The sequence below is a fragment of the Phlebotomus papatasi genome, chromosome 3 (genome assembly GCF_024763615.1).
Source record: "Phlebotomus papatasi isolate M1 chromosome 3, Ppap_2.1, whole genome shotgun sequence".
NCBI classification, from domain to species: Eukaryota; Metazoa; Arthropoda; class Insecta; order Diptera; family Psychodidae; genus Phlebotomus; species Phlebotomus papatasi.
This window is the reverse complement of record NC_077224.1, coordinates 20,443,381-20,469,443: the sequence shown is the minus strand read 5'-3', so window position 1 is coordinate 20,469,443 and position 26,063 is coordinate 20,443,381. Positions and strand designations below refer to the sequence as shown.

Sequence of the window (26,063 nt, the reverse complement as noted above, 5' to 3'; positions counted from 1 at the left end):
ACACTGAATGTGTGAGAGTTCGCACATCCATATCAGACAACTCCATTTTAAAAATCATAACCTCACTGAAACGTCATAAGCCACAGTGAGACATTCGTGGTCATTTCCTCTTCGACAGGCGTATAGTCTCCTTCCCATATTCATGAGACGACGGTTATTGACAGTGTGAACCATGTGAACATGTTCATAGTAGATTTTTCGATATTCATTTGGAAGAAAAAATAGTGCTCCACAAAATGTGAAAAAAGGTGTTTTAAAGATCTTCTTTTAGTGCAGTGATAGTTTCCGCGGGTTCACGAGGGTACAGTATAACAATCGGAAAATAATTTTTAATTGTAGATAAAATTTATTTCGAGAAATGACGAACCCAAACCTCCATCGTGTGAACGCTACCCCCGGGGACAAGAATCGCACAAATCTTCATTATTTTTTTTTCATTTTCCTATACAGGAAAAACCAACAATTCTGTGATAGTGTACTAGGCATGCGTAGAAACCCAAAAGATCAGAGAACTTTTTGGTGTAGTGCAATTCACTTCCCATTTTAAAGTTTAGTCAGAAAAAAGTCCTGAATATGAAGCACGAAAAAATGTGCGAGGGCTGCCCACATTCCCATACATCCTGTTTGAATTTCGAAGTGCTCAGACGTCAAAATGTGTTGATCTTCACTTTGTTATGAGGAAAAAAGCAAAGCAATGTCGCTGACTACTTAATGTCCCATTTAGTCATTCTATAATCATTTACGAGATTTTAAGTGTGATATTTCGTAAATTTTTCCCACCTTGTGCGAAAATTTAGTATGAAGATTCGAAATTGAATTTGAATTCTTCGATCTTCAATGACTTTTTTGCAAATAGAGTTCCATTTACCTTTTATCCAAGACACTTTTGGAGAATCAAAATCTACTTCTGTTTAGGCTCATTGTCAAGTTTTCATTTAAATTTCTATTAAGACAATATTTTTCCAGCAAATTCGAAACATTTCGAAATAACACAGAAAACCTTTCGGATTTCTAATTTTAGCCAAGACACACTTGTGGGATTGCAATAGCAAGCAGGGAAATTTTTCTCAGGAACAAACCACAATTTTGCCAACATTTTCATCATATTTAAATCTCTTTGGAAATACTCAGTAAAATTTCCCTGGAAATGGCAAAGCCTAAAGCAAAGAGAGACATAGAAGAAGTAGTGGAAGAAATAGTCTGGCTACTTGAATGACTAATACAGAGAGTACATGGACTAAGCTCCCTTTTGCTTTAGTTGAGCATTTAGAATAGATAATCGTGGTCAATTTCCGGAATTGCATGCATTATAAAAACTTTTCCTTTACAACTTTGAATCCCCCATCTCAATTTCAGATGAATTTTCATCCCCCATTTCTGTGTGTGAATTGTGCAATGCGAATAGTTATGTAGGTTTTGGGGGCGGGGGGGGGCAGGGCGGGGGATATGAAACTCTATTTGGGGAGGATTATTTATTTTAGAGAGCGGGCTGATGGCTAGTAGGGTCATGCACAGTGTAAGGGTTTGGTATTTTATTGGGGGGGAGAGTGGGGTTGGTTTAAATACATATATATATGAAATAATTTGCAATTTATGCTCCATACAAAGCTCTGACCATAATTAAAATTCACCATGTAGCATGCAGACAAATTCTATCTCTATCGCGCATTTAATTCAAATCAAGGCTTAGGCCAATTCTCTCTTCTTTAGCTTTTTTTTTGTTCTATATTTTACCTGTCGGATGGTGAGGTGTGCTACCTAGTCCTGGGCATTGTTTGGTTTTTTAATGCCCATTTTTAACGTGTAGGTGGATTATTTTTTAGCAAGAAGCATGTTATAAAAGAAATTACCCATTTTTAGCCACAACATTGTCACTTAAAAATGTTATCTCTCTAAATTAATATCACTCTTTTAATGTGGAAATCCCTTTCATTTGCCCATGAGATTACAACGGGCTAATTGCGAGGAGATATAACACCGGTACAGATGAATTTGTATAATGCAAGTGCAAATTTGTAAGTTATTTGGAATTCCCAGATGAAAATTCATTGCGGATGGTTTATAAAGTTTAATTGGTTTAAATAAGAAGGAGGAAATGCTGAAAAGCAGATGTGATATAATATTGCATTGTTAAAAGGTATTGCAAATTGAGGAGACACTATCATTTTTATGCAGAAATTAAGTAGAATCTTTTACTGCTTTAGTTTAATGTTCGATTGAATGGGAATAGTTGCATTTCTCTATCTGAATTATTTAAAAAGAAATGCTTTTATAAATGTCCTATAAAATTCAATTGAAATATGTAATTGCTGATTTTACTACAAAATCGCCAATATTTTATGAAAGCATCTTAATTAAAATTTTAAGTAATATGTCTTAAAAATGATTTTCTTTTGCATCAGTTTCAATTATAAATTTCTTGATTTGCTATAAACTTTGCTATAAAATTTGTGAAATATTATCTTTGGCTAGAATTGAAAATTTCCGCGGTTTAAGCTTCTCAAAACAAACTTGAATACCATATAAGATGCTTTTTTTCTATAGATATATTTCAATATGTTTTAATTGTCCGGCTAGACTATCTGTGAAGTTGTTAGTTTTGCTATAAAGTTGTGATATCAAATTTTTGTTATGGTAAATCATATAAAATTAATTTGGCGCATATACTAATTGCAAGAAAATTTAAATTACCTGATAAATTTATTTCTCAGACCCAAACGGGAAGCAATAGGGGAGACTGGGGCAAAAAGTCACAAAACTGATATTTTATTTTTTTAGAAGCTATTCGAGCACTTCAAAAATTTCGAATTAGCACAGTTTTATGGGAAATTTGTCGCTCTACAACTTTTTGAAAGTAATATTCCTCTATTTTGTAAGGAAATATGTTTATCGAACCGATAAAAGGTAATTTTGTGACCATTTTCAAAAATGCTGGGGCAAATAGAATCAGGCATTGGGTATTATCATATTTTGATTCGCTTCATTACTGGCTTCCGCAAATTTGAAAAAATACCTAGAAGACATATTTTCACAGAAAATTTATTCATCTACACTTTTGTAAAACACCGTTTTCTCTGCGAGAAAAGTGAGAAAACGAAAAAACCGCTTTTCAAGCTATTTTAGAAAAAAAAAACACACAAAAGACTGCAAATCGTTTGACCAATGCAAACAACAAGCGGCGAGATGTGATAATGACGTTTCTTTTCGCCGTGAGACATCAGAAATTGCTTCGCTTTTTTGTTACTTTTTGCTCTATACCTTTTGTTACTTTTTACCCCAAGTGGCCATTTTTAATAAACGGATTTCTGGAGAAAAGAACTTTTGTGAAATTCTTAAATAGATAGCGGATTCGTAGTCAAAAAATCCAAATTATTTCGAAAATATTCACCAGTGCATTATTTTTGGAAAATAAGTAGGTAATAATTGTTATCTTCTGCAAGGAAAATATTTCAAAAATAGGGCTAAAAATTTCGATATTTTTTATTTTCTAAATTCCTTGTTCGAATTCTAAGAAACTTACGATATTGAAGAAGGTCTATGGAGGCTATCTATAGAAAAAAATTTGAGCCGCTATCTTTTTTACCTTGGAAGATATTGAATTTTGAATTTCTCGATTTGTGACTTTTTGCCCCAGACTCCCTTATACTTTTCCTATAAAATTGTCATTGTGTATAATTTTTAGTGTAGATGGATAATTGAATTGTTGATTTTATTAGTTGCAAACAAACTGATTTCTATTCTTGAATTTAGTTTTAAATTACTTCCAGAGATATTGTTTAGCTATAAAATGAAGGTAATCTGTCGAATATTCGGTTTTTGCTATAAAACCGCTACTGTTATAGCACCTTTGCAGATCTTATGAAAAGCTCATCTAACACTCGTATTTTTCAAGTATTTTTGATCATATTCAACTTATATTTTTTAAGAACTCTAATTCATAAAATGTTTTGCTATAAATTTGTTCGTGGTATGATTTCTTAATCTGCAGAATCAAGAACAATGATCATTGTATATATTTGCAAATATTCTAAGCATTTTTTTTGAATTTTTTCCCTTTATTTTTAAAGCTTTTAATACCTTTTTTATGGTTTTGCTATAAAATTATAGTACTCGTCAAATGTTGTCTCCTCAGATTTGCTATAAAATTATCATGAGTTTGGTACTAACTTTTAAAAATTATTTGCAGAATCGCAAAAAATACTTCCAATCTAATTTCAAATCTAAGTGTTCTAGCTTTACTATAAAATCCAGAAAATCTATAAAACTTCTATTTTATAGTTTTGCTAGCAAAAGGGATTTCCACATGGTTTTATTAGTAAATATCTTTAGGAATCTACAATGAGGAAATTTTTTTTGATTTTGAAACTTACATTCATTGCCTGGGATTGTGTGTCCAGGAACTTGAAGTCCAGCATTTGGGTGGTATCCGTAGCCATTTTGTGTTGCATAAACTGCATTTTTCTGATCTTCCATGGCCAGAGCGAGATCCATTGAGTGCTCAAGGGCCTTGTTCTCGAGTCCACTGGCTGGGTAGTAGGGTGGTGGTGCTTGGTTCTGTTGGGCAACAATTGAAGGACGGACAGAGTCCATTTCGTAGTCCTTAGCAGCAGCACTCTTCTTGGATTGGTTCCTCTTGCACCGGCAGAACATGAGCAAGAGACCAACAAAGAGGGCAAAAACAACACAAGACACAATGATGGCGATCAATGTGGGAGTTGCAATGGCAGCTTGTTGTTCAATGTAGGATGGTCCGACTGTTTGGATTTTAAGTGATTGGGCTGTTAATTGTCTGTCGAAGTTGCTAATCTAATTTGTTACTTACTTTTGGCTTCTGTGTAGTCACCACAGTGTTCATGATTTTGACGCAGGCACAACTTAACGCGGACCTTGGGTTGAAGCTCATCGCTAAGTGCTAGTGGGAGGTCATCATCACTGGGCATGCCGCCTCCAGCACCCAGTGATCGTCCACTTGTGCTGCGTCTTGGGGTTACCAGGTGTTCAATAACCGTTTCCTTGTAGGTTGGTGCATTTCCGGACACTTGGAGTGGAATGGTGTCCACAATTTGCCAGGCTGGTTGGAGGGTATCGCCATTGACGACGGATTCTACAATGGCGATGACCGAGAGGCACGTGGCACCAACATTGATGGCAAGGACACGGGAATTTGGGTCAAAGGTGACATGGAGTGGTGGTGGAATCTTACTGACTTTTGTCGTTGTCGCAATTTCGTTCGAATACTCAGAATTTCCTTTAGTGTTGAGTGCTTTCACCTGTTTTTCAAACAAAACACCAAGATGAATTGGAATCAAGGGGTGATTCATAAGGAATTAGAGTGGCTTGTGTTCTTGGTTCCAAAAAAAAAAAAAAATCAGGGTTCCCTGAAAAAATATATGGGATCCTCGAATTTGAGGAAAAATGTATGGGTCCCCCGTGAGTTTCCCGTGAGTTCCCTGAAAAATGTATGGATTCCCTGATGTGAATTCCTTGAAAAACGTATAGGTACCCAAGTTTCCCTGAGAGTTCACTGACAAATGTATGAGTTCCCAGGATTCCCCGGTTTCCCTGGAAAAATGTATGAATTCCCCAGGTTCCTTGTGAATTCCCTAAAAAGCGTATGAGTTGAGTTCCCAGAGTTCCCTGAAAAATGTATGGGTTCTTCAGGTTCTCCGTGAGTTCCTTGAAAAATGTATGGGTTTCCCAGGTTCCTGGTGGGTTCTTTGACAAAATGTTTGGGTTCCCCGAGTTCCCTGAGGTCCCTGTGAGGTTCTTGAGTTCCTTGTGAGGTCCCCGAGTTCCCCGTATGTTCCCCATGGATTCCCTGACCAGATTGGCTCGAGTTCCCCGAAATGAATTACCCCTTGTTTGGAATGGTCCAAATAAAGAGGCAGGGAGAGTTTGAGTAATTGATTCATTGTTCAATTTCTCAGTCAGTCAGTCTCTTTTCTGACCAACTATCAATTTTATACACATTTCTCATTTGTCTTTTTGGGAATTTTGGAGATTGAGAAGTTTTGTTGGGAGAAGTTTCAGGAAGAAATTAGGGAAGTAGCATTGCATCATCAAATTTGTTAGAGAACCCATCCCCTTCTTGAGATTGTTTTAGGAAAGAGTGTGGGATTTGTGTGGCAAAAAGCTTAATAAGTTTGAGGGGGAGAGAGGGATTATGAACCCCGGGAGACACTTAAAGTGTGAGAATGGTGGGATTTAGGTGAGTATCATGTTACACACCATCCTTGCAATGTAAACCACACGCCATGCACATACCTTAAAGACATAGCTCTGGTGCTGCTCAAGTGGTGTCACGCTGCAGGGGATGTCACGATGGCAATCAAATTCCATCCATTCGGACGAACTGATGGACATTGAGCCACAATCTCCCATTACTTGGTCATCATGGGGAACGGCTACTTTGCGGTAGGACACGAAGAATTTCGTATTGCTGAGACCACCATCAAAACCAGGATCCCAGAGGAGACTGGCATAGTTTGGTCCAACATCAGCCGCTTGGAGGTTGATGGGTTTCTCAGGGGGTCCTTTGGGCTGAAGCCTGATTGTCACACGGATAGTTTCGAGTGAATTTGCCACTCGGCAGTGATAGTCTCCATAATCCTCATGACCTAGCCTATGAATCTTAAGAACCGACGTGTAGACATCATTGTTATCAGTTGTTGTATTTATCTCATAGTGACCATCAGCAGACATTGAAAGGGTTGCTGGATTATTGGCAAATTGCCACTGAAATTCAGGCTTAGGATATGCCTGAACCTTACAAACCACCTCAGCAGTTTCCCTAATATCATAGGCCACCTTGTTGTACTGATGCAGCACTATAGGTTCATGCTCAATCCGGAGGTGCATGCTGGAGTTAGCGGTACTAACTTCATTTTCAAACAAACACGTGTAGAGACCACGATCACCTGGGATCAGTTGGTTCTCATTAGGACGAACTCTGCCATGGAATCTATAAAATGAAAATTGGGGGGGGGGATCATTGTACGCAATTCTGACAATTAAGTCTTGTTAAATTCAATCTCTTTTATCTCTCAATCTAAAATTCTGGACATTAAAATCTCAATTTTCACACAAATTACACATGCTTTTCTCACGGAATGAAAAGAAATATTCTGTGAATAATTGGCGGAGTATTTTTGAAATGTGATGATGGTATCGATAACATCATGGTGCTTATACTATGCGAAAATCTCAAAATTCTACGGGAATGAACTCATGAAATAATTCATAAAAAAATGAGTGGTATAGTGTCAGAGATTTTCAGAATGCTCGAAATCGTGGTGACTAATATATTGTTGCGATTTTATGTGGAAGTTTCCGTAAAAAAAACGATTTTTCACTTTAAGGCTATAATTCATGTGTGCAACATATATACAGTTGCACCTGTATGCAAAAACAGAAGTTCATAACCGATTATTATTATTATTAATCGTATTGGGATATTTTTGTTACAATGTAATTATATTATGTTATATTGTTTTTGATCCCGTGTTGGAAGAATCTGCGAAGTCCATTGTAGACCGCCCAAGAGCGCCTTCCCGTGATGTGAATGATTTTATTGTTACATGTAAAAATTGTTTAAATCAGACATTCAGATCTTTGCATCGGGCGGGATTCGAACCCACAACTGTGAGTTCGTTTCGGGGAATCTTCCCGCCCAAGAGCCAACGGTCTTGCCTATTGCGCCACTGATTCCCCATAACCGATTTATTACCGCCTTTGTTACTGTTTGAAAAAGGTACAGATTTTCATGGATTTCAAGGCCTTTTCAACGAATTCAAAATTGTACATTTAATGTGCTCTGTAAAGCTATTTAAATGAAAAAAACATGTCAGGGTAAGAAGGAAAAGAAAGGTCATACTTTAAATTATCAGAAAGTCGACTTGTTGAGTGTCTCAAGCTCAGTAACCCAAAGCCGCCATCTCAAACCGTTTGCTTTTTGGCTCTGGTACGTCTTTTAACAGTTTGGAAGTGGTACAGATTTCTCATCACTGAGAAAAAAAGAGGCTGCGATTAACTTTTTTTCGTCATAACTGTAACACTTTTTGGATGTAAAAATATATCAACATTTTTTAATGTTAATTTTACACCCTTTAAGGATAAAATCAACATGAAAGAAGGGTAACTTTAACCCCTAATACACTTAAAAAGCATAATATTTACACGGATTTCGGATCAATACTGCAGGGTAAAATTAACATTTCCGTAATGTTATTTTAACTTTTTCGGATTTCTCTCTGTGACGGATTCCAAGACCTTTCCAGCGTTTTCAAAATTACTCAAATCGGTTAAGGAATGTGCACTCAAAAGCTGTTTAACCTTTAAAAACAGTGCTAAGGAGTAGTTCGAAAAACTTGACCGAAAGAACTACCGCTAACCGTTTTCCCTTTAGCTGTAGTAACGCAAGAATATTTGAGTTATCCTGATATTTTACTTACTTTAAAGTACTTTGAACTGTGACCATTCCATTGGGACCTTCAACAGGGTCCGTAATAACTTCGTAGAGATTGGGTTCTGGTGTGATTTCCTTTCCATTCTTCAGCCAAATGATATCCGGCCTTGGTTTACCCTTAGCACTGCAGGTTACGTTGTAGTTGTAGTCCCCTACCCTCTTTGTCATGTGCTGCTGCAATTTGGCCAAGAACTGAGGTGGTTGATGAACTTCCAGGACAATGGTGGCCATATCACCATGTCCTAGTTCATTAGCTGCATGGCAGTGATATCTACCCTCGCTGCCTAGATGAGCTCTTGGGATAACATACTGAGATCCCTGGGCAAGGACTGTCTGAGGAGAGACTTCTCCTTCAATGTCCCTGAACCAGCGAAATTGTGGAACAGGCCATCCGGGTGGATTGGCACTGCATGTCAGAGTTACGCCATTTCCAACATGAACTACAGGTTTACTGGGTGTGATGAATGCCCTTCCCGGTCTATGACGTACCAAAAGAGCAACTGTTGCATTGCCAATTCTCTCCAGACGCTTTCCTCCATGTGGCATGAGGATATTCACAGCTCGGCAGATGTAGGTTCCTGCATGTTCAGCCTTGACATCTCTCAATGTTAGCACATCACCACTGAATCTAAACTCAGGGCTTCCCTCTTTCAGCCACTCAATGGTCACTGGGGGTGGATTTGATGTGACATTGCAACGAATGTTTACAGTTTCCCTCTCCTCAGCTTCTCTGGTTTTCGATTCAATCACCACAACTGGTGGATACAGGACATCCAAGTTCATTTCTTGTTCCCCATTCCGTCCAAGACCATTGTCAGCCGAACAGGCATACTTTCCGGCATCCTGAACGGATACCCGGTGAATTGTGTGGGTCAGGGAGGAACTTATGAAACGTCCATTGCGTGTCCATCGAACAGTGCTGACTTTGGGTTTGGCATCCACAAAGCATTCAAGTTTTGCCGTTGAATCCCTTTCCACTCGCAGTGGATTTTCCGGGCCGACCTCAACGCGTGGGTAGTCTGAAAAAGATTAGTTGTATTTAGTTTGGAAGTTCATATTCAAGGGAAGATTAAGAGAAAGAGAGTTTTCTAAATTACTATTGGTCCCTGACTATTAGATTGGTATTGCCAGAGGAGAATGTGTCTCTGATTAGGGAGATATTGGTGTATTGTACTGGATAAATTGGGATTATGATAATAACCATAAAATCATAAAGTTACGCTCGTAAATTTAACCGAACCACATCCAAACGGTACGTTTTTGTTTTAAGCAACCCAATCGTTCAAAGCAAGAGATTTTTGGGGCTACATTTTTCCTAATTAGCGCAGAGAGCTTTTCATAAATATTCCCCGTATAGGGTAGGCTTGAAGTGACTTTGGAAATGAATGTTAAAACCCCAAAAATACTCATTCTATCACTTTTAAGCTTTCCTCTGCCACTTGACTCAACTGCACTCGAGTTGCAGGCCTGTGTATGCATTTCCCATATATTCATCCTACCTGTTTGCCATCGACGCCGCTTTAGAGTAAAGCTCAAAGCTGTCGGATATATGTGTATTAAGCACCACCCCATCATTCGGTTCAATTGAGAAGGTTTTCTATTGGAAGTACACCCTCTCTCATCTGGCTTATTCCCATGAGGTTTTCCTTTCTCATGGTAAGCACTTTTCAGACCCCATAATCCCTCAGTCTTGTTTGTGTGGATTAGTGGTTTGTGTTTTTTTTCTAACCCATCTCACTTTCAAAAAGCTCCTAGCTGAAAGCATTGGGTTAAATTGTCTCATCGTTCGTTGGCTATTTGGAAGCATTTGAGATGCATTTTCGGTTTTGAAGTGCGTCTATTGTCACTTGGATGGTCAAATAACCCAATTTTCAATTGATCCAGGCATATCGAATGTGGAAAATGGCTCTCACAGTCTATCCATTTGCATTTGAATTGAGGAGTGCCAAAATAGTTCAGCCATGTGAGGAATTTTTGTAGAGTTAAATAGAACGAACTCAATGAACATCTTCTTGTTCAATTGTATGTAGATCTCTTGTGTTTACATTTTATAACACAGCAGATACTGATTCTTTCAATTTATCAAAAGACACAGAGAATGGGAAAATTTGGTGCGAAGGGTTGACAAATGGGAAAGAAAAGGTTCTGCAACATTTTTAAATGTAAGCTGGGATATTTCAAAATCTACCATGCAGTTTGGTTAAAAATTCCTTTTTGTCTGTTACAATCCCCCAAGTGTGTCTTGGCATAAACAGAAAGGACAAATTCTGAAACTTCCTTTTGATATTTGTGTTCGAAAGTTGCTTTGGTTACATAAACGTAAACTGGCAGATTTCGAAATGAACCATGCAGTGTGGTATTATTTCTCCTAGTGAATAAAATCTACCATTTGTGTGTTATAATCCCCCCAAGTGTGTCTCGGCTTAAACAGAAATTCGAAAAATGTTTGTATTTTTCCGAAGTGTTGCAAAGTATGAATGTTTTCGAAGTTCAGTCTGATGACCATGTCACATATAAGATTAATATTAAGATTAATACTTTCTGAACTGCGAGAATGGCAAAAAAAGATAGCAAGTGTTTTATCATGCCTCTCTCGCGTTTCGCTCGAAAACTGACCGAATCACAGTTGGCACGCATGGAAAATTGCTCGAATTGCCTGTAATATGATTCAGAAAGCGATTAATACGAACAGTAATATCTTCAGTACTAATTGGAAAACTTCAAAATTTACAATCTATTATAATTTACCCGTCTGTCTCGACTTATTATAAAATGTGGAAGACTTTCAATTTTATTTCGAAAATCTTCTAGAAGTTATCTGGAACAATGGCCTCAATTCTGAGACCAAAATTAAGATCGAAATTTCAAGCTGTCAAATATTTCCAAAATCAAGATTTCGTATTCTGATGCGAAGTAATTATGGAACTTAAAATGTCTTAGCTAAGAACTAAGATTTCATGATTTTCCACACTTAACGAAACGTCACTTCTGACAAATATCTTCATTTCTCTGTTGAATTTGGTGAAATTTCGTAATATAAATTAACAAAATTATAACGTAATATAAATTAACAAAATTACAGGAAGTGCAAACCAAACTTGTGAGCTGTGCTAAATCAAGAAATGCTTATGCATGATGTGATTGTTTTGCAGGTATTCTCTGGGTGGTGTAAATCTAGAAATACGTACCATTTCGATTAAATTACAAGTCTTGAAAATTCCAAGCACCTCCGAGAGGTTCTTTGAATTATTTCAAGAAAACAAGAAATTTGACGTCTTGAAATCTAGAAATATTGGTTCCGGAATTGCAAATCTTGATATCCACATGGTTTGTGTCTTGGATTTCAAGATTCCAAGACATTTGACAGATTTGACATCTTGGTCTTGATTTTTTGATTTCAGAATACCAAAATCTTGAAATTTTCTTGATCTTGATCTCAGAATTGAGGTCAATGTTGTATTTATATTTGATGTTGTGAAAGTAGACTATATCATATCAATATGGGGAATTTTTATTTCAAAAAGTAAATTTTGAATCAAAATATTTTCGTTTAAATTAACCTCAAATGTCAAAATTCAGGGAAACTGCTAGAATTTTTATGGCTGCATTGTAATGGAAGTGCGAGTATTAAAATGACCTTCATAATCCTCTAGAATAAATGCATTTCCGCAATTTGATGTAATTATAACAGAATAAGCAATAAATTCACCGATTTTGTTTTAGCAAACTGCTAGAAATTTTTGACGAATAATAGATAACATAGAATAAGTATCGCAATTATTTTCAAAATCCATTTAAAGTTATAGATATTCAGGACCCTAATATTGATAAGGGCGTAAGTATTAGACTTATTGCAAAAAATGAGCAAACTGCTAGAATTTTTGCGACTGGATTGTAATAAAAGATCGTGTATTTAAATCAGCTTTAAAAACTCTTCATCTGACAAGCTTCCACGATTCTGCGTAATTATGATCAAAACAAACATTAAAATTAAGAGATTGTTTTTTTTTCAGTAAACTGCTAGAATTTTTCTATGAAGCATAATCTTCTGAGAACAAGTATTGCAATTATTTTTAAAATGTATTTAGCGTACTAAATTTTCTCGACTCTAAATAATAATGAGGGTGAAATGATTAAAATTATTGCAAAAAACTATAGCCAACTGCTAGAATACTCTTAACTCTACATAGAGCCGTTTTATTACGTATCATACAAAGCTGATACATTCTAGCAGAATTTGAATATTTTCTACTATTTCTTTGCTTCCTACTATTCTTCTGCTTATTCCTTAGAAGTAACTCTTCAGGAGAGGGATATGCTTTTAAAAGAAGAAAAAAAATAAGTTGATCGATTTTAGTGCTCATTTAATCAGATGTAGCAATTCTTTTCTTAGTGAGTTTCTAAGAACTAGTTTAATGAGTTGCATCTAATTAGCTGCAATATTTTTCTTTTTTCAATTGTTTTTTTATTAGCTTTCATTTATATGGGAATAAGAAAAAAGAGACTTTTATAATCTTGCGTGAGTTTTACCACAAATTAATACGTATTTGAATGCCCCTTTTGAGAGAGTCTACGAAGAGGAAAATGCATATTGGCATAGTGAATGGGAGCGTATGTTAATGTTCTTCTGGCACTGTGAATTTTCTCATTTAGACGTGAAAATAGATTGCTATATAGCAAAAAAGAGATGATCAACAATTGAGATTTCCTCTTTCGAGAGTTAATTTCGAACGATGTTCTGCTTTTTCTTCACTTTTCTTAAACTACAAATAAACACGTCAATTCTTTTCTCAAGCAATTAATCCCCTCGAATCACCGTGTGTGTTCCCTTTGGATGCTGCCACTATAGGCCCAGGCCTTTGGTGAAGAAGTCAAGATGTCCGGGGATAGAATTTATTATGTTTTGAGAAGTCAATGGGGTTTACGAACTGCTGCTCAGTGTTTCATGACTCGAGAGATAAATAAATATAAAAAAAGATGCTTTTTTCCCTGGCGATTGTGGAAGTTTGAGGCTGAATAAAATTTTTTTAGGCAATTTTTCCAACATGGATATATTCCCGGATTCACTTCTCCATAAAATTCCCGGAGTATCATCAACACACGGGAATAGGATATTAATTTAATGTAGTGAGATGGTGAAATTTTTCTCTCAATATACAAAACATCTATTGCGGGTACACTTTTTCTCCATCGTCATTTTTCTCCTCTTGGCCAAAGTCATTTTTCATCACATGCCTCGTAAATAATTTTATAGTGTTTCTCTCTTCGTTTCTGATGAAGAGAATGGGTACGGTGAAAAAAAACTGTGCGGTTGCACTTCTTATCTCATGTGATTGATCATTTTCTTGATGGAGCACTATCTAACATGTAAATATGTATGTATACTATTGGATTTTTTCAATTGTCTACATTTTGCATAAGAGAAAGCTCAGATAAAAGTTCAAATCATAACCTCTCATGGCTTGATTTTTTTTGTATAGTTGAAGTTTTGGTCCTTCGAGCCTTATTAAAATAACTGTTAGCATTTTTGTCCTCAGAGCCGGAATCATAACTTTTCAGGTGCATTGTATTAATTTGATTGTTTTTTTGATTGAGAAAAGTTCTCCTTTGTGTATTTAGGATTGACTACAATGGGCTAAGCTAATGTATCGGGAGAACTTTTAATTTAAAATTTTCGAGTTCGAACATACAGTCGAATTCCTGAAATTTAAACGACGGTTGCATTCAAAATGTAAATATGAGGTTATGTAAAAGAAATTTGCATGGAGTCTGAATTAGAACTATTTTTCTCTGGTGTTTCCTCTATATTGTCGTATTAGATTTAATTCTTTAAAAAATTCCGCCTATTTAACAAAAAAATTAAATTGATAAAGTTCTCTAAAGTTATTTTCCTTAATTTAGGAAAAGTGAATTTTACATGAATTCCGTTACGTTTTCGAAAATATTGTTCAAATTTGAGGAACTCTACTGTAGATAGCCTTACTGTGAGTTGAAGGAATTTTTTTGATGTTAAAATGAGAAAGAAGAAGAATTCTGGAAAATTGGTGAGAGTAGATTTAGCAAAATGAAGTTGTTGGATTGAAATTCGCGTCTGGAGGAAATTTGGTCTTCGATCCGGGTGTTTTATTGAGGGTTATCCATTCTAAGTTTGGTATCTAGGAGAAAGCTTCTGAGAGTTCTATTCGAAGTTGGTCTGTCAGTTGAGAGAGCAAGGAAGTAGTCATTAGGACACTAGTGCCTATGGCACACCTTTTAGATCAAGAAAATTTCATGAAGTCAAAATTCATATCCCTTTCTTTCTTATCAGTTCTGCATATGTCTATCTTACTTTTTCGCAATCTTCTTCTTCTTCTTCTTTTAAATATCATAATAAAATAAATTTAGCTCAACCGAATTTAGAGCGCGAAATAATGGGATAGGGTCGAAGGAACACCTCTCCGACAGGCAACCCCTATTGACACCAAAATGTTCAAATTTATTTAATATATCTAATAAAATGTACGTAATCTTTCCGTACAGAAGTAGAGTTTGGTAAAGAGAAAAGCCATTTGAAAATCTCTTTGAAGATCCAAAAAAGATACTTTCTTACTTCTTGATAATTCCGCAAGGTGGCTGAGATACATCCTGTTCGAATTTCGAAGTGCTCAAGTGTGAAAATGGGTCGTTCCTTCACACTTGTGAGGAAAAAAAACAGAACAGCGATGCTTACTGTTCTTGTCCCATTATTTAATCACTCCATAATCACTGTGTAACTTTTTTGCCAGTTTTTTAGTGTGATATTTGATAAATTTTCCCCACCTTGTTCGAAAATTTTCTGTGACAATTCGAAATTGAATTTGAATTCTTAGAAAATCAACAACTTTTTGTTTAAATGGAGTTCCATTTACCTTTTATCCAAGACACTATTGGAGAATCAAAATCTACTTGTGTTTACACCCAGTATGACGTTTTTTTCTGTAGTATAGGGGAATGTTGGCATGGTTCGCACAGAGTGAACCTTCAAACAACGCAAATTTTCTCTTAATTTGCAAAGAGCTAGTTCGTCATTTCTTAGCCATAAGACAGATCATTATTAAGCTCATGAAACAAGATGAGGAATGGTAAGCCAGCTCTTTGCAAACAAAGAGAAAATTTGCATCGTTTGAAGGTTCACTCTGTGCGAACTATGCCTACATTCCCCTACCTATTCCTATAGAGATCCTCGAATTTCATATCCCAAATGGTACAATTCAAATTCAATTTCGAATTTTCATACTGAATTTTCGAAAAAGGTGGGGAAAATTTATCAAATATCACACTATGAAGCTGGCAAAAGAGTTACTCAATGATTATGGAGTGATTAAATAATGCGACAAGAACTGTTGTTCTGTTTTTTCCCTACAACAATGTGAAGACCGTCACATTTTGACACTTGAGCACTTCGAAATTCGAACAGGATGTACTTCAGCCACCTTGCGGAATTATCAAGAAGTAAGAATGTCTTTTTGTGGCTTTTTAAATGGATTTTCGAATCTTTCAAGATCTACTTGTGTATGGTAAGAGTAAGGTGTCAATAGATCTTGACACGAGCTCTTAAAGTGTCAATAGGTATTCCTTTCGCCCTATACATATTCAAAACGTTTAAGGAAGGGATGTGAATTTAGATTTAATGAATTTTTTCTGATCTGAAAGGTGTGACGGAGCCATAGGGCAGTATTTCAATACCAAAACTCATCTATTCAAGGTAAAAGCTCTGCCATAAGCAATCTCTTTGTCTTCTCCGTAAGTACGCTTTCTTTAGGATCTACGGCAGATCATCAGAATTTTTGTAGTGGTTTCGTTATCAAGATTCCACAAGATATCTTTTGGTCCTTCGAGCCGGATATTGAATTTATCATTGCATCTTTGCAATTGTCTACTTGATAACTCTACAAGAACATGATTTATTTGATATTATCTAGAGAAAAAGCTCAATCCGGTTAGAAGCTCGGTAATGAATAGACACAACCCTGGAAGAAGCCACTAAAGTGGATAAAGTATTCAATCTCAGTGAATGATGGAGTTGGGGCTTTCAGAGATCAAACTGATGGATTTGTGAGGCAAGTGACAATTTGGTACATCATCATCCTCTCATGGGAGATAATCAGAGATGTGGAAAATTTGTTCTTGAGCACATTCTCGGTTGGTAGAAAAAACAGCCCATCTACATCACGACAATGGGAGGTGGGTTGAGACACATCAAGTCTCACACTCGTACAAAAAAAAATCTAATGAGTTTATGAGGAATCACTGATAAATCTCTGTCGTTGGATGATTTGTGGGGTGAGATTTTGCCCTTCAACATACACAAGTTTTTGATCCTGGTTCAAGAAAAATGGGTTTCACGTGTTAGTCGTTTCTCTGCAGAAGAATCTAATGACCATCGCGTGTGGAAAATATCCGTGGGTTTTTTTCTACCTTTGGTATACTTCCAAGAACCTTCATTGCTCTGATCCTGGGTTGTTTTTTTTTCTCTTGCATTCGCGTCATTTCAGAAAATTCGAAAGATGTAATTTTAGAAAACTTGTTAAGTCATTAGATCACATATTAGGGCCTCATCTTCGTGCATCATGATTGGTGAATTCTTTTCATCGACATCTACTGGCCTGTAATTGGTTTATTTCTTCATTTACAATTCATCTTCATCAACCGCGCGGAGCTTTAGTATTTTTTTCTGGGTGATCCTAATTCTCAATCTCTTACTGAATGATGCCCCAAAAGAATCGTGCCCTCTCTGCGTAATTAGTCCCATCGAAATGTAGTCCAATAGTTTCTAGTTGGGCTTCTCTCTTTTTTTTGTGTGTGTACTCGGTGAGAAATTGATGAGGAAAAAAAATCCATTAGAGATATTACATGAAATCCATGTGGAAGTTCATGTCGAAAGCATCGCTTTAGGAGAGAATGTAGTGTGTAAATTAATTACATTGACTGAATCATCTGCCTCGGGTTTAATCTAATCACTAATTTTCTGATATGCTTCAAAAGTTCCCCATTATTGATGTATCTGAGAGCATTTGATTTTCTTGGTAATATTCCAAATGATTTTCCTAGAACATGCATTTTGCTGCAAGAGAAGCATTATCTCCTGCGATTGTATGCTATTGACAAACTTTAAAAAAAAATCTGTTTTAAATTGAGAACACATTAGCATAATGAAATTGTGAGAAGTTAATTCAGTGATTGTTTCCATACAGAATAACATTCAGACAAAATGTTTCTGTTGAGTTTAATTAAAAATAAACTCTACTTGTCATATTTTTTTGTTAAAAATATTTTTTTTGTATAAGCTCCAATGAAAATTCCGTACTAAAGTTTAGCTCACAGAATCAACACTATTGAAGAACGGAATAAAAGTGACCTAAAAAAATGAGATTAAAAGTGTGAGGTTCTATGCACGAATTTCTCGATGGCAAAATAGCCACATCATTTGATGGATTTCTCGTGGGCTATCCAGAATCAACGTTCCCGCGCGAGCTCTGATGGTCGCCAAAGTGACCGGTAGAGCGTATCGAATGGAGACCGAATTGGTCGCCTTCGAATCCGGAGTTGCTGCCCGTTTTTACTTTTTGGCTTCTGCGGCTTTTGTGGTCTTTTGCTGATTCATTTACATAAATGAGTTCAAACACGTCGTCTTGTCAATATTTGTTCAAGGGGCCCGAGCACACGTTCTTTCCAGCATCATTTGGCCCTTTTTTTTTTGTCTTCCACCCATGACTTCCCACTTGAGCTCTTTCTCACTCTTCTGGCCAGCCAGGTTACACTGGGAAAAAAAGCCATTTTCAAGAGCTGGGAATCTCAGGAAGTTTTTTTTTTCTCAATGTAAATCCCACTCATTGTTTCATTTCGATTAAGGGAGAAAAACCATTGTTGATTGTGGTAAATCTTTGCTCAAGACATCACTGTATTCTCGGAAGTTAATTAGAAGTACAATGAAGGTTTTCTTATAGACGGGCTTTTCTTAGTACAAGAACCCTATATGCTGTGCTGATCGTCCTTATTCAAATAATTCAAGCTATTTTGGGTATTAAGGTATTAGGTGGAAAATTCATATTCAAGGAAACCATTTTCCCATTTTCCCATTTTCTTTAATTGATATGCATTTTAAGAGAATTTAGTACAAAGGTGCTAAAAGTTGTATAAAAACACTGGTACTGTATGATAGTACATAATACTGAGGTAATAGTAGGACATCATTGACAACTAAGAATTATAAGTAAATTTAAAAGTTTAAAAGAAATACTTTATGTACTAAATTTATAATATTTGTACTAAAATATCTCTGGACACATTGGGCTCTAATTTTCCGCATTTAAGCTGGATTTTTTGATAGACGAGTATTAACAGAAAAAATGGATTTATTTCAAAATGATGACTATTAGTTTATTTCCCTTTAAATTGTCTAAATTTTGCTGTTCTAAATAATTCTCGTTATTCCTATATTTTTTACATTGTTGTTAACGTAATATAAGTCATGGAATGACTATATAATACGTTAAACATTCATATTTAGTGTTTTGGGCTGTTATTTAAATTTTGTGTTACCACCTAGCTTTATCGGTCCTATGAAGTTACGCATTTAATACTCATGTACTAGAATTCTATACAAAAACTAATCAAAAGTCTATGGAATGATTCAGATGCATGAATTCTACTCCCATTTATCGATATTAAAGAATGAATATCCTTTCGTAATTGTTTTAGAAGATTCTTAGATGTGTTTTCAATTTGTACTAAAGTGAATTGTAATTCTTACGCATTACGATGATTAGTAGATTATGTGATGCAATATAGAAAATACGGAATTTCGACCTGGTTCTTCTCCTCGTTTATTCTCTAATTTTCTCTATTGCATCAAGTTATTGGCCGAATTCCTTTATTAGTAGAATGATTAGTAGAAATATTTAAAAAATGTACTAAAAGTTTCAATGTCATTTTTGTTGTTTTTTTAAGAAGTGCATCTCCTGAAACTAATTTTAACTGCTCGAACTCCAAGAGAGAGCAGTTTTCACAATCACTGAATTGTTCTAACCTCAATTGGTAACATGTACTAAATTTAGCACATGTACTAAATGTTTAATACTCGTTTATAAATGGCTCTTTTGAGAAATTATATAGGAAATAACACAGATTATCTACCTATTGTGATATTTTAATTAATAATACCTCAAGAATTTGTAAGATTATGGGATACAAAAGGCTCTTTTCACTTCTAAAATACCCTATTCCTCCTTGAGCTTTTGCAGCTGATTTAGTGCACTCTGCCACTTGTGTCAGTCGTCAGAAAAATCATGCCACGTGCGACGGATGAATGATTTTAATTAATAGTTCATAGCCATTGTTGGAGCACACTCCTTCGTTGCTTTTTTTTTCTCTTGTTAATATCTCGCTCAACAGAGAGAAAATTGCATTCTCTTCGGATTTGTGGTGCAGCATAAGACTTGCATCCCACCTCCTGTCCTCTCCAGCAGCCCACGGTTTCAAAATGGCCATTTTGCCCAAGCACAACCAGTATCTCCGTCATCGTCATTATATTGTTGCTGCTCCCCAAACACCGTTGATCTCGGCGCGTTCTACTTTGGCGCTTTAAGTCGCAACTCCAATGGCTTCTTGTTTGTGCCAGAGATTCGAGTTCTGGGGAGTGCAATGAACTGTGTCTTGTGCCATGGAACCTCCACTCTCTTGTACACTCTGAGCAACAACATCCCAGCCACTTTTCGCAAAGCATTAATGTACGCTGCCTTTCTGTGCTTTTTTTTGTACTTCTTGCCATCGAGCCATTCGCCATTGTGGCAATAAAATTGGAGATTCATGTTTCAAGAAAACGACCAAGTGGGACGCGCGAGGAAGTGCCCAGAAGTTGAGCTGAAGATGAAGTGAGAGATGTTGATAACGACGAAAGGCAAGAAATAAAGCAGGGCAATGTTCTCTTTTTTTTATTCCTCAACATCTCCCTTGATGGGGTACAGTCGGATGGAGCAAAATCTCTGGTGGTAAGAACTTGAGGAAACTCAAAAGGTGTTTTGCTAACTTTATTCCTCGACTTCTTCTTTGGCTCTTTTCTTACCAAGCACTATCTCATATAAGAACTTTTAGTGCAATTTCAAGTTTAATTCGACAAAGTCTTGAAGATTTGTAGTTGGATGAGATTTTTTTTAAAGGTTGTTCAAGGAGGGGTTCCTTTCACGTTATTCTAAAAAACATTTGATGGGATTACATATTCACATTACTTCTTCGTTTGATTTTTGTCTGGCTTTTAATTGGTCAGCTTAATGAAAAATTTGCGTTCTGCCTGTAGAAATCTATTTCGAAATCTTCCTTTCGAAATAGAAATCTCCCATTCATACCGTTCACAAGTAGAGTTTGAACAATTCGAAGATCTATTTGTAAAGTCAGAAAGAGACATTCTTACTTCTTTATAACTCCGCCAGGTGGATGAAATATTTCCTGTCCGAATTTCGAAGTGCTAGAGTGTTAAAATGTATCGGTTTTCACTTGTTTTGTGAGGAAAAAACAAAACTAGCTACATTTATTATTCCAATCTCATTATTAAATCACTTCGTAATCACTGAGTAACTCTGACCACCTTTATTCATTTTAACAAACTTGCTCGAATATTTAGTTTAAAAATTCGAAATTAAATTTAAATTTTTCGAATAGTAACAACATTTTGTGCGAATGCACTTCCATTTATCTTTTAGTCAAGACACTGTTGGGGAATAAAAATCAAACTGTGAATCAATATCGAAATTTTGAAAATTGATTTTTCGATATTAGGGCTACGTAGCAGTGCTTGTACAAAATTATGATGTTCTGAAGAGATCTAGAATTTTACAAGATTTTACATTTTCACATTCGATGACAAAATTCGAACAGAAATAGAGTTCCATTTTCCGCTGATAAAATTTCATTAGGAAAAGAGTGCCCATGCTTGATACCATTGGAAGCTTCGTAATGACTAAATTTTCTATCTTTTACAATATTTATGTGACTCATCGCAACCATATTTTGAAAACTATGGGGGAGTGGCCAGTTTTTAAAATATATTGCGATTTCACGTTTATTGCAAAACATAGGAAAAATTTAGTCATTACGAAGCTTCCAATGGTATCAAGCATGGGCACTTTCCCCTAGTAAATTTCCTTATGTGTGAAATATTTTCGAAAATCTGTACTTTTGAGATTCAGTAGTCAATAAGCTTTATAACGAGTTGAAAAGAAAAACTTTCGTATATAATTTGACAGTGTTTCGAAGTATGTAAGAAAACGTGCTTGACTGTTTTAGCCAAGACACACTTGGAGGGATTATAATAGATAGCAGGGGGATTTTACCTCAGGATCAAACCACAAGGGGAGAGAGAACTAAAAGAATCAGTACCCAATAGTATACTTAAGGTTTACAGTGGAGTGTATTTCTAAACGCATCCGTATTTCGAAATAACATTTAAACAAATGAATTCTTTGTAGTACAAAAATAAATTATTGATTGTGCTGTTCGTGGTCAAGTTTTCAATACATGAACCATTCCAACAAATACCGAAAACTACAATAGTTTTATAATGTACGACTAAACTATCGATATAATTATAGAAAAATAGCCATTTATTAGGAGTAGCATTAATTGCATAGGATTAAATGGGCTATTTACCACAATTTATCTTCAATTGACTTTTAGAATGAATTTTATTTACAAAAATATTTAAAATTATGTGTTTTCTCTCAATTCTTATCTCAATTCGATGGATTTAATCTTTTGTTGTTTTAGATTGAATTTATAGTCTTGAGAATCAAGGAGATAAACTCATTCTGGGTTCGTTAGGGGTAGTTATCTTTTCAAGACTGGAAAACACTAATTCTTTTCTTTAGCTGTGATTCTTTAGAAACTCATTTTTTTAAATTGTGAAAATTGTGTTCTTTGATCTATTCCTAAGCCGATTTTTATTAATTTAGACAGGCGAACAAAAACGTTCTCATGAATCTGAATAGGGGAAAGTGCGCTGCGTTGGAAGATTGAAGCTTCGTATAATTAATTTTTGTTTCAATGTGCGTAAAATTAATTTGGCCTGTTCTAGTATTATAATTTTAATAGCTGATCCAATGCCTCAAGTTTCCGGAAAAGAGCTTTGTGTAAAATCCATTAAGAACATAGGAAAAAATTGAATTGTCCGAAGCTTGTGTGTTTTCCCCTAGCTTTTTTTTGGGTAAATACCGTTTTAGCTTGATGACAGTGTCTCATATAAGATTAGTATTAAAATCAAGAAAAAAAAACTGAACGAAAGGTCTATAGTCTATAGTGTGCACAATTTTAAGTTGAAAAATGCGTGTGTTAGAAAGAGTGCAGAGTGCACTCTAGTGGAGTAATACGATGAGTAAGATATTACTGTTCGTATTAATTGTTTTCTGAATCGTATTACAGACAATTCGAGCAATTTTCCATGTGTGCCATCTGCGATTCGGTCAGTTTTCGAGCGATTTAATGACTGCCGAAATTTAATGAAAAGCGATTTAATGAAAAGATGTTGCCGAAATAGACAACATTACCTCACCGGAGAGACGCTCACAAAGTATATACTTTTTTACGCGAAATACAGGATCCAGCTGGGAAATATTACTAGAAATTTAAAGATTGATTCACTATTAACATAAACAGAAACAATCTTTAATGAAAACTAATCAATTTTCATGAAAAAAAAACCAAAGGAAAACCTTCTGCACTTCACCATAAATCACAAGACTGCTAGAAACACAATCGATCTGTCACATTTTTCGTAAGACTCTTTCCAGACTGAGTTTTTACAACGCAATTCAAATTTAAATTATACCTAAAATTTAACGGTCTTTGTGTTAATACATCCTAAAATGAATAAATATTTAAAATCGAAATGAATTCACTGACTATTCGAAGATTACTTACATAATTTTAATTAATTTATTTCCATGGCTGAAATTACACTCAAAGTGGCCGAAATTAGAAGGTGGCCGAAATTTGGCACACTTTCCCTATACATTAAGTATGATTTTTGAACTTTTTCATTCAGACTTGCAGTTTAAATTCATTCTATCTTTTTGATGAATTTTCATATGTATTCGGAGTAAGTTTAAAACTTTGAATGCCCACTTGAAAGTTGGTTTGTGAATGCTTAAACAACAAATTATAATTATTGTGATAGGGGAATTTTAAACTATTATTCAAAGTGTTCCAAGGAATTTTCAAATGAAATTTATATTTATAATACGATTATTTTCATGTATTGAAAATTCTTCATTTGGAAAGTACCGTTTATTGTCATATAGAAATGCTATTGGACATTTAATTTTCATGGGAAACATTTTTGGTCATTTCTGAATGAATGCATTTTCAGTGTAGGGGGAAACATTTAATCCAAAATGCACTGTATTTATCGTGTGTGAAAAAGGATATGGGAGCATTATTGTATGTATATAATTAAAATTTCAATGGAATTCAATTTAGTTTTAGAGATGAACAATTTCTATCTTATGGCATTTTGATGGGTTTTGGGAAAAGAAAGATTTTTCCAGTGATGTTGGAAAAATTGGCTGGAGTAAAATGGGCAGGAAAATGTACATTGAGTCAATAGGAGAAAATTGAGAAAGAGAGGAGATATAGATCAGCAAAATGGAGTAATAGCAAGTTGCAATTTGGTGCAATTTATCGAACTCTAGATCTTGCAGTGCTTTTAGCGTTGCCATCCAATTTTCAGCGCATGGAAATGTTGAGTGGGCGGCATAATATTGCTGCCGATTGCAAGACTTTCCCGCAGTTATTTGCACTCAACATATGACTATTTTGCAGATATAATTTTTAAGGCTATAAAGACGAAAAGGCACTTAATGCCTTGGTATTTGCGTGTATTTTCCGCTTCAATCTTTCCAGCCCATATTTTTCCTTAATGCATCCACCAGATGAGCCTCTTGCCCCCCTGATATATCAAATCCATTTCATGATTATACCCAAGTTCATTCCTCCAGTTCCAATTTCTTTTAACTTATAAGTTCAACGCCATGCCCTTTGATGTTAAACACAAGACATGACGAAAGACAAGAAAAAAATTAACTGTTTATTCTTGTAAATGTCTTAAACTGCCACATCAAGTTGGGAGGGCAACACAAGAAAGAAAAAAGCCCACGAAAAATGCTGGAAATTGAATATAAGAGTCATGTAATGAGAAAAAGTGGCACAAGCAAATAAAAGCGACACGATGATTGTGCTCGTGTTAATCACTGCCGGATTTTAATCTTCCAACTCTCTGAGAAGGCTCGAGAAGACAAAAAAAAAAAGATAAAAAAAAAGTTGTCTGACTCATTCCAATTCTTACTAACTATAACCATCCCAAAGGTTTTTAATGACATTTTTAACTGGACACGGAACAACTGCTTTAACTAAACCATTTTGCAATTTGCATTAATTTTTCCCTCTGTCGCGGTCATTTCCTTTTGTCACCACCGCACCAAGGCACCAAATGTCATCCATTCCGTATATACCCTCTGTGGGACACGGATGTTCGCCTTTTCCACCCAGAAATTATGTATTTTTTAAATTAAGCACCATCCATCGTAACAGAGGGGTTTTTACTTTGGGATGACTCAAATGGACGAGAGTGGCTGTAAAAAGAGCTTTCAGGACAAAGCACACGAAATTGCAGACATTTCTCATTCTCTGATGCATTGAAATAAAATAAACTAATTAGGTAGTATTATGCAATAAAAAATTATAGAGTTGAAATTTTTTTATGTGAAATTTGTTTAAAGAGGGACGAAAAAAAATTAAAATACTCTATGAAAAGCTTGTTTTTAAACATTTGTCCATGTCTAATTAAATATTCGTATTTCTGAAATATTTTAGTCCCTGCTATTTTTGACAGCTTCATATTTCTTTCTTGACTAGAATAAAGGTTATGTACGCTTGAGTTTTTGTAGCACTTGATGTCTGATATCGAATTTGGAGTCGAATTTCAATTTCGAAATTATTTCGAACTATTAACGTTTATTGTTTAAAGTTAGGATGAGTTCTTCCAAATTTATTCGATGTAAGTTTTCCAACTTCATCTGTTTTTGCATTCATTTCTCTATACGAAATTTCTCTATTCATTGTAGTTTATCGTCTTTTTGGAAAACCATAATAAAAGTATTTTAATTCGCTTCAAACTATATGGGATAAAATAGAAAAAATATTTATCATGCAACAAAGTTGAGATTGATAATGTTGACAATCATGATACTTCGAATTCTAACAAAAATTATACGAGCAAAAGATTTATTAAGAAGTAAAATTGTCTTTTTTTTGGATTTCGAAAGCGATCTTTAGATTTATGAAAATGTCAATAACCTCTCTGTTTAGTACAGTTCTGTGCTAAAATTAATAATTTACCTTCGACAACATCTTTTATTTCATTGCAATATTGATTCAAAAAACTTTAAAGACCATTTCGAATATCTCTAAGCCATTTTCGAAAGTGAACCAAAAATATTTTTATGATTTTTTTTTGTAATAATCTCAGAAACTCCAGGAGTATATCTTTAACTGTTTCACCTTTAGTATAAATCCAGATGCCCTTACATAGAAT

At 35.3% G+C, this 26,063-nt stretch overlaps 1 protein-coding gene across 5 annotated transcripts in view; it reads right to left on the bottom strand.

Annotated features, from left to right (window-relative positions):
- The window catches only part of LOC129806845 (hemicentin-1), a 687,416-nt gene that overhangs the window by 13,188 nt on the left and 648,165 nt on the right, over positions 1-26,063 (bottom strand). For 4 of the 5 annotated variants that reach the window (XM_055855638.1, XM_055855639.1, XM_055855636.1 and 1 more), the window contains 4 exons: positions 8,451-9,483; positions 6,265-6,961; positions 4,823-5,270; positions 4,371-4,754 (listed from right to left, as the gene is read on the bottom strand). In XM_055855638.1, the coding sequence (XP_055711613.1) occupies positions 4,371-4,754; positions 4,823-5,270; positions 6,265-6,961; positions 8,451-9,483 (2,562 nt within the window). Of the gene's footprint in view, positions 1-1,734; positions 1,765-4,370; positions 4,755-4,822; positions 5,271-6,264; positions 6,962-8,450; positions 9,484-26,063 lie in introns of all 5 variants that reach the window. The other variant, XM_055855637.1, reaches the window with a different exon arrangement.